Source organism: Babesia bigemina (assembly GCF_000981445.1).
Source record: "Babesia bigemina genome assembly Bbig001, chromosome : II".
NCBI lineage: Eukaryota > Apicomplexa > Aconoidasida > Piroplasmida > Babesiidae > Babesia > Babesia bigemina.
The window spans coordinates 2,373,942-2,386,343 of record NC_027217.1 but is presented as its reverse complement, the minus strand read 5'-3'; the positions used below and the strand labels follow the sequence as shown (position 1 = coordinate 2,386,343).

At 52.5% G+C, this 12,402-nt stretch overlaps 7 protein-coding genes across 7 annotated transcripts; 4 read left to right on the top strand and 3 right to left on the bottom strand.

Annotated features, from left to right (window-relative positions):
- Nucleotides 1-431: 431 nt before the first annotated feature.
- On the top strand, nt 432-1,810 carry BBBOND_0210590 (glycerol-3-phosphate dehydrogenase, putative; the record flags this gene model as incomplete). The annotated part of the gene is made up of 4 exons (XM_012912638.1): nt 432-449; nt 528-1,415; nt 1,617-1,751; nt 1,787-1,810. 4 exons carry the CDS (start codon nt 432-434, stop codon nt 1,808-1,810), a joined length of 1,065 nt encoding a protein of 354 aa, XP_012768092.1.
- Nucleotides 1,811-1,994: 184 nt separating this feature from the next.
- BBBOND_0210580 (tetratricopeptide repeat (TPR)-/ U-box domain-containing protein, putative) lies at nt 1,995-3,285 on the top strand (the record flags this gene model as incomplete). The annotated part of the gene is made up of 6 exons (XM_012912637.1): nt 1,995-2,228; nt 2,263-2,350; nt 2,619-2,794; nt 2,830-3,116; nt 3,153-3,224; nt 3,261-3,285. The coding sequence occupies 6 exons, from the start codon at nt 1,995-1,997 to the stop codon at nt 3,283-3,285; spliced, it is 882 nt and encodes a 293-aa protein (XP_012768091.1).
- Nucleotides 3,286-3,831: 546 nt separating this feature from the next.
- On the top strand, nt 3,832-4,564 carry BBBOND_0210570 (GTP1/OBG containing protein, putative; the record flags this gene model as incomplete). The annotated part of the gene is made up of 2 exons (XM_012912636.1): nt 3,832-4,165; nt 4,203-4,564. 2 exons carry the CDS (start codon nt 3,832-3,834, stop codon nt 4,562-4,564), a joined length of 696 nt encoding a protein of 231 aa, XP_012768090.1.
- Nucleotides 4,565-4,601: 37 nt separating this feature from the next.
- BBBOND_0210560 (GTPase family protein, putative) lies at nt 4,602-6,334 on the top strand (the record flags this gene model as incomplete). Its single annotated transcript, XM_012912635.1, has 2 exons — nt 4,602-4,657; nt 4,693-6,334. The coding sequence occupies 2 exons, from the start codon at nt 4,602-4,604 to the stop codon at nt 6,332-6,334; spliced, it is 1,698 nt and encodes a 565-aa protein (XP_012768089.1).
- A 306-nt stretch (nt 6,335-6,640) lies between these two features.
- On the bottom strand, nt 6,641-7,075 carry BBBOND_0210550 (hypothetical protein, conserved; the record flags this gene model as incomplete). The annotated part of the gene is made up of 1 exon (XM_012912634.1): nt 6,641-7,075. The coding sequence occupies one exon, from the start codon at nt 7,073-7,075 to the stop codon at nt 6,641-6,643; it is 435 nt and encodes a 144-aa protein (XP_012768088.1).
- A 436-nt stretch (nt 7,076-7,511) lies between these two features.
- BBBOND_0210540 (hypothetical protein) lies at nt 7,512-8,022 on the bottom strand (the record flags this gene model as incomplete). Its single annotated transcript, XM_012912633.1, has 3 exons — nt 7,512-7,571; nt 7,610-7,710; nt 7,800-8,022. The coding sequence occupies 3 exons, from the start codon at nt 8,020-8,022 to the stop codon at nt 7,512-7,514; spliced, it is 384 nt and encodes a 127-aa protein (XP_012768087.1).
- Nucleotides 8,023-8,470: 448 nt separating this feature from the next.
- On the bottom strand, nt 8,471-11,711 carry BBBOND_0210530 (hypothetical protein, conserved; the record flags this gene model as incomplete). The annotated part of the gene is made up of 3 exons (XM_012912632.1): nt 8,471-10,968; nt 11,009-11,332; nt 11,648-11,711. 3 exons carry the CDS (start codon nt 11,709-11,711, stop codon nt 8,471-8,473), a joined length of 2,886 nt encoding a protein of 961 aa, XP_012768086.1.
- Nucleotides 11,712-12,402: the final 691 nt, after the last annotated feature.

Genomic DNA, 12,402 nt, shown 5'->3' with positions numbered 1-12,402 from the left:
TCGCGAGTTGTGTATCGGTCCGCTGCAACTACCGCAGCCGGGCACTTTACCTAACTAACGATCTGGCACGGCAAACAAACGACCAACCGTTTATTTGTCGACTGCTGTCTGCTACCCTGCTCTTCTCCATAACTTATACTCTCGGACACACACTCTGCCGATCGACGTCGTCGTCAAGTCGGTCGATTCTCGAATTCTATTGCGTCCATACCATACAGGTGGGCACTGCGTTCATTTAGAGCCGTTTGTGGCGCGTGTGGACCGCATTTGCGTCGCCTTTGCACGTCTGGCGTTGTCTGCGCGTTTACATGTTTAGACGGACCTGTGCGCGCATTTGGCGTGCAACAGACACCCTGTTCTGCCGGCCGTCCTTCTACAGCATAAAACCGCCTGCAGTTGCACGTTTTACGAGTCTCTATTCCTTTGGCACAATGGCATCACCGAGGAAGGTATGTTGCACCGCCGTCAGGATTCCAGCGGCATGCCCGCGACATCCCTATCTTCCGCCTCGTCTCACCGCCACCTAGGTCTGCGTCATGGGCTGCGGCAACTGGGGCACTGCGTCTGGCAAACTCGTCGCGGAGAACGCAGCGAGGCACCCTGAGTTCGAGGACAAAGTACGCCTGTGGGTGCTCGAGGAAGTCTTCGAGGGCCGCAAGCTCAGCGAGATCATCAACACGGACCACGAGAACAAGAAGTACCTGCCTGGTATTAAGCTGCCTCACAACCTTGTCGGTGTACCGGACATGAAGGAGTGCGTGCAGGAGTCCGACACCTTCGTCATTGTGCTCCCTCACCAGTTCGTCAAGTCCACCGTCAAGAAGATGAAGGAAATGGGTCCGCTCAGGCCCGGCTCCATCTGCATCAGTCTCGTCAAGGGTATCGAGCTCACCGGACGCGATGTGGTCTGCTTCACCGAGACCATCGAGCAGGAGCTTGGCATCCCCTGCCTCGCCCTGTCCGGTGCCAACGTCGCCACCAACGTCGCCATGGAGGAGTTCAGTGAAGCCACCATTGGGTACAAGGAGAAGGAGCACGCCGTCATCTACCAGAAGCTCTTCGACAGGCCTTACTTCAAGATCAACTGCGTGCCCGGTGTCGCCGCCGTCCAGGTCTTCGGCGCCATCAAGAACGTCGTTGCCATTTCCGCCGGTTTCTGCGACGGCCTGGGGCTCGGGTCCAACACCAAGGCTGCCATCATGAGGATCGGGCTCAACGAAATCTACAAGTTCGCCACCAAGTTCTTCAACGAGGACTGCAACAGGGTCGTTTTCGAGAGCGCCGGCGTCGCTGACCTGATCACCACCTGCATCGGTGGCAGGAACGTGCGCTGTGCGGCCGAGTTTGCCAAGCACCACGGAAAGAAGTCATGGACCGACATCGAAAGCGAGATGTTGGGTGGACAGAAGCTCCAGGTAGGTGACGGACCACTGCAATCTGCATTGTGGGTTGTTGTCGGTGCCAGTAATTGCCTTGCCTCATGGCAGTTGCGTGGGGCTGTGGCAAGTGTTGTGATTAAGGTGTTTACGGGTATCTATCAGTCCGGATTCCACCGGGGCGTCGTACCGGTCGACTACCGTGTCTACAGCTTTTAATCGGTTCTCAACGTTGTGCAGGGAACTTCCACCTCCGAAGAAGTCTACAACGTCCTCAAGGCAAACGGAATTGAAGCTGAATTCCCGTTGTTCGTCGTCACCTACAGGATTGCCTACGAGGGTGCCGATCCCGCAGACATCATCCGCCAGTTCTCCGTAAGTGCAACGGGCGACACATCGAACTTTTGCAGGTCGAAGCCATAGCGCCATTCTAAAATAGCGTTTACATGCATCTGTAATCTTGACATATTAATAAAAACCACGACACCTATGGGGAGTCGCTCATACACATCCCGGCGTCGGAGGCACTTCCACTGGTAAAATGTCTCTCACGCGATAATGAAACTAACTGACTGGTGATAATGATTCGGTAGTGCGCTATACCTTCCAGCTCGCGACATGGGCGACGTTAGCCAGTTCAACGCGATCAGCGCCAACGACGAGTGGGAGGTCCGCCAGCGGAGGATACAAGATGCTGAGCGGTTCCGGAATCTTGGCAACGAGAGCTTCAAGCGGGGGTTTCTCGAGTCGGCGATAGACTACTACTCCAAAGCCATCGAATGCTACCCCGATAACTTCGAGTACTACACCAACCGCGCTCTCTGCTACAAAAAGCAGGGAAAGTGGCAGAACGTACGTCCATCGTGTGTGTATCGATACGGTGCAGGTTGCGAATGACGTGCGGAAGGCGCTTAACATCGATGCGGACTCCGTAAAGGCCCACTACTACCTCGGCCAGGCTCTGCTACACTTAGGTAGGATGCCCATCATCGCTGATACGCCGTAGGAGCACGCGTGATCGCATTGCGTACATAAGGCGCTGTTTGGTTTGGCGCATCGCTGTTTGTGCTGTTGTAGCGGGGCCACTGTGCCGATATGTGTTTCGTGCATTCAGCCCTGGGAGGCAGTGCTGGATGCGATTTGCCTACTATATATTGGAGTTATCCTGCTTTGTCCATGTATATGCGATATATTTGTGTGCCTAAATGCGCCCATCTCTTGGCTCATCTGATGCTTTTGCAGGCGAGCCTGAGGAAGGCCTCAAGAAGCTTGTCAAGGCAAAAACGCTCTCCGAGCACTACAAAGTGCCCTTCATCAACGAAATCGAGGATGAAATACTACGGGCAAAGAAGTTTGTCTGGATGAACGAGGACGCCTCCTTCGTCCAGGACCTCTGCAGCTTGAAGAATTACGTCGAGGTCAGTTGGCATGGCGCGACACTCAACGCACGCAGGGTGCCATCGCCCGTGACGCTCAAGGTGGCACCGTCACCGAAGAAGAAAGCGCAGAGCGATTATCGCAGTATCGTAAAGTGTTCAACGCGCTCGACAAGGCGCGGGAACGCAACATACCAAGCTATCTGTGCTGCAAGATCTCCATGGTAGGCAGGACACGGCACGCTGACATCGCATTGCAGTGCATCATGAAGGACCCAGTAGTCACGTCGAGCGGAATCACGTACGAACGTGAACTGCTGGAGCAACACTTTAAATGCAACGGAGAATTTGATCCCGTAACGAGGTAGGCGGGAGCACAGCAACGACACGGACGACGCAGGGAACCTTGTTCTGTCAGAAACGTGTACCCCAACTACTCCATCAAAGAAGCAATTGATCTGTTCTTGAAGGAGTAAGTAACTGCAAAGTACGGCCCAGTAATGTGCAGGAATCCATGGGCGTTCGACGAGTGACACATCACTGTTGCTGTATACAGCACTATGACCCGCTGCAACGACAGCGGTTGTTAACACATAGCATTAATCTTTAGACAATCAAAACTTCTGATGCGGTTCGCGCACATGTTCTCGCTGCAGAGCATAATTCTCAGTGGAATCACGCGCCTGCAAGCACCTGGTCAATCGCCGGCAAAAGGATGTCATGACTTCGCGACTTCCCTGGCTGTAGAAACATGGCCGCATGACTCGGAAGGTACGGATTTACACATCTCTCTTTCGAAAGATTGGCAATAGTTTCTGTCTGAGGTCCATTGTGTGTTACGTGGATTCCAGTGGAACCAATGCTCGTGCATATGTGGATATTCCACCTGTAGAATGGTATTCATGGCATAGAGTTCATTGCCGGTGCGTTGCATAGCTGCTATGCTGCCGTGTTGGAATCATGCATACGATCGCAATACACCTTCTGATACCTGTTTCAGACATTAAGCACGGCAAGAACGCAATCTCCCATCGCACTGTTCGTAAACATGGTACGTTACGCGACTAAATGATGCCATCATGTCACTTGTAGATTCCCCTGGATTGAAGATAAAATCTTCGTTCATCTCATCCGAGCCCATTTGCATCGCATCGGGGAATACGGCTGACGCCTATCGCAGAAGCAATACATCTGCAGCTTATTATAAGGGTATTCCATACACTTTGGGGTGTAAAAAAGCCGGGGCGTTGTTTGTTCTGGGTTCGGACACAAACAGCGATGAACTTGCACTAACCCATAAAGAGCAATTCGATGAAGATGACGGAAATGTAGCAGCTTATTCCGACAACGCCGCTATATGCAACGCTGAGTTACCGGAAGCACCGACTTTCATTGATGCCACGGACACAGCGAGTAGGTGGCATATACATCCCTCCTCAAGGTTGCTCAGATGATTGGCACGAGACACAGCTGGTTGACAAGTGTAGGATATTGGCCGTCGGCGGTCGTGGAGGCGACGGCTGCGTGTCGTTCAGAAGGGAAAAGCACGTGCCGCTGGGAGGGGCGGATGGAGGGAACGGCGGCCCGGGTGGGTCGGTATACCTGATCTGCAATGAGGCAATGAGCAACCTCAACCCAGTCAAACAATTCTACATCTACAAGGCGGAAAGTGGGCATCACGGCTTGGGTGGTCGCAGGAACGGCGCCAAGGGTAACCACAGGTTCATACCCGTCCCACCCGGCACGCACGTATACAGCACGAGCGGCGAATTGTATGCAGTATTGCAGAATGAAGGTAAAACGGCACAATGACAAAACGGTCTGGAATTACTATGCAGACGACAAATTGATGATTGTCAGAGGTGGCCGAGGAGGCAAGGGGAATCGGTACTACATGTCAAAATTGTAAGTTGCGGCGCCCCTCCTTTAAACACCAGCAGCAACCCGGCGCCGTACGTTTGCGAACGCGGAGAGGAGGGAGTAACACGTGAAATTGTGCTGAACTACAAAATTATAGGCCATGTTGCGCTCATAGGCAAGCCGAACTCAGGTACGCTAGGTGTTTGTAGCTTCGCTCACACGTCCACAGGAAAGAGTTCACTGCTACGGTGCCTCAGCAACGCAAGGCCCAGAGTTGCCGATTACGCTTTTTCAACGAAATTTCCGATCATGGGCATGCTTGATGTCGATGAATTTGTTGACAGGAGTGCTGAAATGGATAATGTCATTGACGGCGATGAACCGGATGTAGTTGACCGCGTGGATGATCTAGCCGTGGTAGATACGACGAATTCAGAGGAGATTGAATATGCACCAACGGATTCGACTTATAGTGACGTCATCAATGATATTGACGGCTTTGCTGCGGACAATGATAAGATTGGCGATATTAGCTCGGACAATTACGTCATGGGGGAGGAAACGGACACAAGGTCCGATGATGCTGATTCAGTTGATGCCAACAGATCTAACAGTCAATCAAGCGCCATGATGTGTATGTACGGTTACCGTTGCTCGCCGCAGCTGCAGTCACGCAGTGACGATGCTCACGATGACATGCAAAGGCATGTAGCAGGATCGAGCGCAGCTGACCGTGTACATAGCTCAGAGGATGGAGGCACAGTATTGAGGGGCGTGCATGTCAAACGAGTGTCACCCCAGAGTGTGCCTGGAAATCCCAGCGATTCTGCTAGCGATACATATTATGGCTACAGTTCGAGCTACGAGTCCGCGTACGACTCTGAAGACGATTCCACGATGTACTCGAACGGATCTCATGACGATCACGGTTCTGAAGATGGCTGTGGTCGAGAATGCACCAATGGGTCCTTCGACACGGGTGCAAATATTGCCGAGATGTGTGGCCTTGCTACAGGTGATGACGCATCAAGCAAGAGGAGGCAGCTGACAATTGCGGACGTTCCGGGGCTGATAGAAGGCGCAAGTGCTGGTCGCGGTCTCGGGCATCAATTCCTCAAGCATATAGAAAATTCAAACGTACTTGCATACGTCGTCGACGGCAGCCTTGAGGACCCGCTGGCCGACTACCACGACGTGCGCAACGAGGTGGGACTCTATAATGAAGCACTATTGTCGCGATTGGAGCTCGTACTAATCAATAAGATCGACCTTATTGATGAGTCAAGAGTGAGAGAACTAGTTGACCAATTCAAACAGGAGTGCAACCATGATAGAGTATACGCCATCTCAGCCAAGACTAGGCAAAATATGGATGAAATAAAGAAAACATTTGCCAACATATACCAGGAGCACACTGACAACTCAAACAGGAACCACGAACCAATGGACGCAGCTATCGACGACCCGAACGATTTCAGAAAACTTAACCCGCGCAAGTTCAAAGTGGAGCAGGTAGCGGAGGGGGAATTCAGGATCAAATCGGACTACCTAGAGCGCAAGATACCGATGATGCGATTCGAGTACAGGGAGACTCTGGATAAGCTTAGGCGCATCCTGCGCACAAATCGCATACACTATAAGCTTAGGCGAATGGGCGTCAAGGCAGGTGATACGGTCCACGTCGGAGGCATGAGCTTCTGCGTGGACGAGTTAGCGTATTGATACACGAGCACACGCTTCTACATGTCGGCGGTTGCTGGAAAACGTACCTCCCGACAACATCGTACCAGCTCGCAGACAGAACTTGTGGCCTCTAAACGGCAAACGGCACAGTGAAATTAAATCCCGATAATCTTAACTTTATGGATAGTCGTTCGTATAAAATCGGTGCTGTCTCGAACGTCACCCTGGCAGTTCGACGCTGCGGTATAGCCAAACAGGCACCAGAGACTGCCTGGGAATGAAAACCGCTTGCGTGGCAAGGACTTTCACAGCACGTGGTACATATAATACATTTTTAAAGGTTGTTTACTTGGAGAAAACGTCGACAAACTTCTCGTAGGTGATCCTGCCGGTCTTCTCCGGGTCCAAGAGGTCAATCAACCTAGTCAGGTCCTGTGGGCTGCGGTTCTTCATGAGTCCCATCACCTCCTGCAACTCAGCAGTGCCAATGGTCTTGGTTTGAGAGTTCTGCACGGCCTCGAACAGGCGCTTCAGGTCGCCGCCAGACGGCTGCTCCGACACGATCTCCATTCCTTTCTTAACGAACTGCTCCGACACGATCTCCATTCCTTTCTTAACGAACTGCTCCTTGTTCATAGCCCCGCAGGATTTAATCTGATCACGCGTCAACGACAAACCGAGCGACTGGTAAATGTTGGCGCACTCTGGACCCTGGATGGTGCCGATTTTAGGGATGTCGGAGCACAGGAACGCCTCCGCGAATCTAGACTCCCACTGCATCTTGTCCGACGGCTGAAATTGCAGCGATACAGGCGATTACAAATAAGATGGAGTTTATAAGCCTCCGATTTTGCTTGCAAATGCAAAACAGTGAACCGTGAAATCCCCGGAACGTGCGAGGGATATGCACCATGCAAGTGTGTATGTTGACGAGCAGCGTGCCAAACAATTCAGGTGCTACACACCGTGAACCTAGGTAGACTCAATATTTATCATGCGCTACAAGCTCGTGTATCCTACATGGAAGTTGCTCCAGACCATCGTGCGAATCCGTGGTAGCACGGCCTTGGCGTGGAGGCGCTTGACGATGTAGCACGAGACAGAAAAACGGAGCGGGCGGAACTGTACGTGTGGACTTCAGGCTTATAAATTTTGTATAGCCGATGTGTTTTCCGATGAATAGTCGCGCAATAACAGCTTTGCTAGGAGCTTCTCACTAACCGCTGTTTCCGGGTCGTTCCACCTCCGTAATCAACGGTTCATCCGTTCTAAACACCTGTGGCATTTATAAGCCTTTCATTTCGATGCGCCTACCTCGCTGCGCGGATCCAGGGTAACGGTGGTCACTCCGGAAGCCTTGAGGCTTTCATCGTCAGTTTGCATACTGTTCACGTCGAAAACGCCGACGCCCACGTCTAAGCGCAAATGAGCTTAAGTGTACAACGATGTGTAATAAAGCGGTCAACAACAAGGTGTAGATACGGAATAAATGATCATAACTCACCTAGGACTATTTTGCCTTCCTCCTGTTCGTCGGTGACGTGGTCAGGGCTGTGACTCCCACGGTAGACGTGCATCTCGGCATCGAGAACGTGACTAGAATCACCTTCTGATATCTTGCGAGCCAGCGTGGCGTTGGATTCCAGCAGCTGTGGCAGGAACTCTTTGCACTTCTTCAGCGAGCTCGGGATAGAAAGATCTGACAGGTCAAACCGGGGCTTCTGCATCGTTAAGAGCAACCTAGATTACCATCTCAGCGGGTAATGTCGTTGTGTTTGTATAAATCTTGGTCTGAGCACCTAAACTGAAAATTTCTGGGCAACCAACACACCTGCGGTGTGGCACGTATTGGTGGCAGCAGCATATACATCGAACGAAAATTCCCGTATGGAAGGTGGCACAAATCAGCTACACTGTGCTCCGTTCTCTCGGGTTACTTGTTGGTATTACGGCGTCAATCGCTGTCAGAAGTAAGTTAAAGACCAAGTCGGTATCACTGTCAGCTGCCATTACACGGGGACCGCAGTGCGTGCACGGCAAGGCATCTTAGTAACGGCGGGGGCGCATATTGTGGAGCAAAATACAACTGTAGACGTTATAATGTGCGTTAAATGGGGCATATGACCATGTTTCACGTTTTTACCGGTAAGGCCAGCATTTACGCCGGTCTTTCTACTAGGCGGTGCGAGCAGGACACGCACCCTCCCCGGTGGTTGTTGCTGACCACGTCACCTGAAAAGCAAATAAAGCTTCTAAATGTAACAACGCACCTAAAGAGCACTTTGAGCGGCACGCTGGGCATGTAATCATCGCACCAGATAGCTCCGATACACGGTACTCCGCCTGCACTATGCTGTTGTTCAGCTCGCTTATATGCTCGCTCATCAAAGCGATCTGCTCGTTGTAGTTCAGGTGGACCGATTCAGCGGCAGCCTTGGACTCCGCATACTGTTCAGCATGAAGGCTCAAAGCACGGCGGAGCTGGCGGTTAGAGTCTTCCAGCTGCTCGACTGACTTCACCAGGTGGCGCACGTACACCGCCAGCTTCTTCATCTTCTGGCCACTGTCTTCGCGCAGCGCGTGCAACTCAGTTAACAGGTCGCTGTGATGGCTGTGCGCGGCAAAGCCGCCCATGGACAGCTGCTTATCATGGTAGTGGTACCTGGAGAACAGCCTTTCGAACTCGGAGACCAAGCGCTCCTCCTTAAGCGATAACCCGTACGACTCGGCTAATCGGGATTCCAACGCGTCGCAACGAGCCCGCGCAGCCATCAGCTCCTCGTTCATCGCACTCAGGCGTTCGTTGCACGTGCTCATCTCACGACGCTCCTCTTCGGCCATCCTGATACGGTCGGATACCGTTGATATGCAGACACGGTTAGGCGAGGACAGCAGCTGGGCGTTAACGGCGCCCACAAATAGAGGCACAACGTGCTTTGACGTGGTGGACGATTTCCCCGTGATGGCCTCCGACGTAAGGGCCGACGTGAGCTCCGCCCGGGGACAGCAGACGCTATTACGTCTCATTTGCAGCGCGCCATGCAAACGAAGCGAGACTATGTGCTCAGTGACGCGGGCTATGTGCGTCTCGAAGTCCGCAATGGCAGATCCCAGGTCGATCATCTCAGGCGAGCCGCCGCTGAGTGGAAAGAAGAACCCGTCCAACATTTTGGGGTAGCACAAGCGGTGCGACATAACCGACTTGAAAAGAGACACTATGCCAACCACGTCTTTCAGACCCGAAAATACGCGGCGTTCCAACGAACGTAAAGGCCGACTTGATGACAGTTCATCGGTCAGCGAGCGAAGACGTTCAGAGGAGTTCACGCCACCCAAAATCGATGCGTCGTCAGATCCCGGTTCCAAAACATTGTCATCGGCAATTCCGGTGTCATTGTGTAAGCTGTGGGCGGCATCGGAATCCAGGTTGCGTGTAGTGGCGCCAATTGCATCGGAGGGGGCCCTCGCCCTGGCCAAGTCGGAAGATGCAGGTTCCCCAACCTCCGCAGACAGGATATTGGCCAATTCCGACAACTCCTCCTTCGAAATCTCGTCAACACGAGACAGGGCGCATCCGTAAATCGTGAACAGCCTGGAAACAGCGTTGCACAGCTCACGGAGGCAACGAATGAAAACAACTGTGCCTTGCCTCACACGCCGCGGGCCCATAACAACAGCCTCGACGTCTTCGTAAGGAGATAGGTATTCCTCCAGGCACAAGTAAAGCCGCAGGTTCCGTGACAGGGTTCTTACAAGCCGGACGGACCTCCTAAAAGCTGCGGCTGGAAGGTGCTCGCCCTCGAGTAGCCGGTCAATGCTCAAAACGAGATCTGAAATAGTTGCCACTGACATCTGGCGATACGACTCCATGGCCAGCCAAATATGTTTGTTGTTGTCTCCGTCGTGCAAAGCGAACGGGAACAAACCATCGGTGGCAGGTAGATGCCCTTCATTTGATGAACTAGGCTGATCAACACTAGCGATATTATCCGTCGCTTCCAATTCAACAGCCTCTGGCGATTCCCCCGCGACTTCGGCACTAGAATTCACCGCCTCACCGTCACCTGAATGGCCTGGATTTGGCAAAGAAGGGTTAGGTGACTGTGATGCAGATGACTTCGCGGCGTTCACGGTGTCCACGGCGCCACGCGGAGGCGATCGTTGAAGCACACTCTCAGTGACCACATCGGAACCGCGAATGAAGCGCATTGCAGACTTCCATGCGCCAAAAAGGCCCTTCAAAGAGAGAAGTAGGCTGACCGACATGTCGTCCACGGCGTGGCGCACAAGGCTCCAGTTGTGCAGATGCTGGTGGTGGTAGATGTTGAACGTGTTTACCAGCGGCAAACGACGTATGTCGTAGGTCACCTTGGATCGCAACCGGCTCTCCAGCAGGTTTACGTAGCGGTGCAGAAATTTACGCTCGCTGCCCAGAGTATCCTCCAACTTCTCCAGCTTGCTGTTGCGCGAAGCGACGGTGGACTTAAGTTCAGCTATCTCGGTGGCGTAGTTGGACGACTTGGACTCGCTGGTCGTGAGCGACTCCTGGAGTTCCTTGAGGATGCCCTCCAACGCGAATATGCGCTCTTTAAGTTTGGCCACGGCGGCGCTGTATTCGAAGCTCTGGCTGTCCTTTTCCGTGCGCAACGCATTCTGCTCCTTCAGAAGCTCTTCTGCAGCAAGATTGTGATAGGCATCAATGCCTTAACTCACCTTTCTCGTGAGCGGCGGCCTCGAGCTGCGTCTTGAGCGAGCCGATCTCGCTGTGCAGCAGCGACACATCCTCGGATGAGCCGTTGGACGCGGCTTGGGCGCCCTTTTTTATTAGGGTCAGCGCATTTTCCCACTTAAAAGGCGCCGATTTGGCCGGCTCGCGCGACTTTATGTTGCTCACCTCATCTGTCAGCTCGTCGTACGCCTTCTTGAGGTTCTGGTTCTGCTCCTCCAAACATTCGCATGCGTCCGTCTTCGCAACCAACTCCTCCTTCACGCGTTCGTAGTCATCGTGCAACTGCTTCACGGCGTCCTTAAGCGTGACTGCGCGTTGAATAAAGCGGTGTTGCGGCAAATATCATACATAGCAGTTACCCGGGCCCGTTGCCATCTCATGAAGAAAACAGCAAATCATTCATGATTCGTGCAAAACGTGCCACATTGCACCAAATACGATGTATGGAGGCATTTGCACATAATACAAAAGAACCGGAGTCCTTAACCATTCAATGTGTACTGTCCGAGATGTGCTACGGAAATGCAGAACTGCTGAAGCTTTCAAACATCAGTTCACGCACACATCGGACCTTATCGCATTGCACTATGCAGTAAAAATTGTCAAAAGGCGCAGCGACCTACCATACTTCCGCTTAAGCTCCTTGTACTTTTCTTCTGTAGACATAGTAGCACTGCTGTCCTCCATTTGCGCAGTCTAATGCTGGAGCTTAATTTCCTAATCTACATTGAACTATAATGCGTAATGTTGCTCAGCACATCAACACATTGGAGTTAAAATGCCATCTCACGGCACGACAGTGGAACCGCCCCTGCCAACGATTCCGTAGCCGTGCTGCGAACTATTGCGCATGTGGTCGCAAAATAACGACCATGGCGTGGCTTTAAATCGTTCTTATGATACTAGTGGCATAATCGTGGCTCAGTTTCGTTCGGTAGAACGCGTGCGTTATTGGTCATGCTGTAACGAGTCGTGCAGTTTGCAATTTTATTAAGACATCAACAATAACGGCACAAAGTTCATCCGCTACTAAAAGCGCTGCACAACTGCTGAGCGGGGATATTAGGGCGACGACGGCCGGATGGTACGCGCCAAGACAGTTTGACGCTATCTCTGCGACGCGACGCGTATCGCGCGCATATATGGGAATCCGGTGCTAGGCAACTGTATGTGTAACCTGCTACAACGAGTAAGCTCGGTAGCCGAGGTTTACCATGGCAAGCACACAACAGCGCGAACCGGCGACGCCAGGAGCACGTCTCACGCAGCGGAAACGTCGATGTGTAAACAAAAAAATATTGTGGCAATAGCTCGTAGTATATTTGGCTGTTTTGTTGCGACGGCGAAGATTCGGGTCTAATGGGCTCTGCAGCGCTCA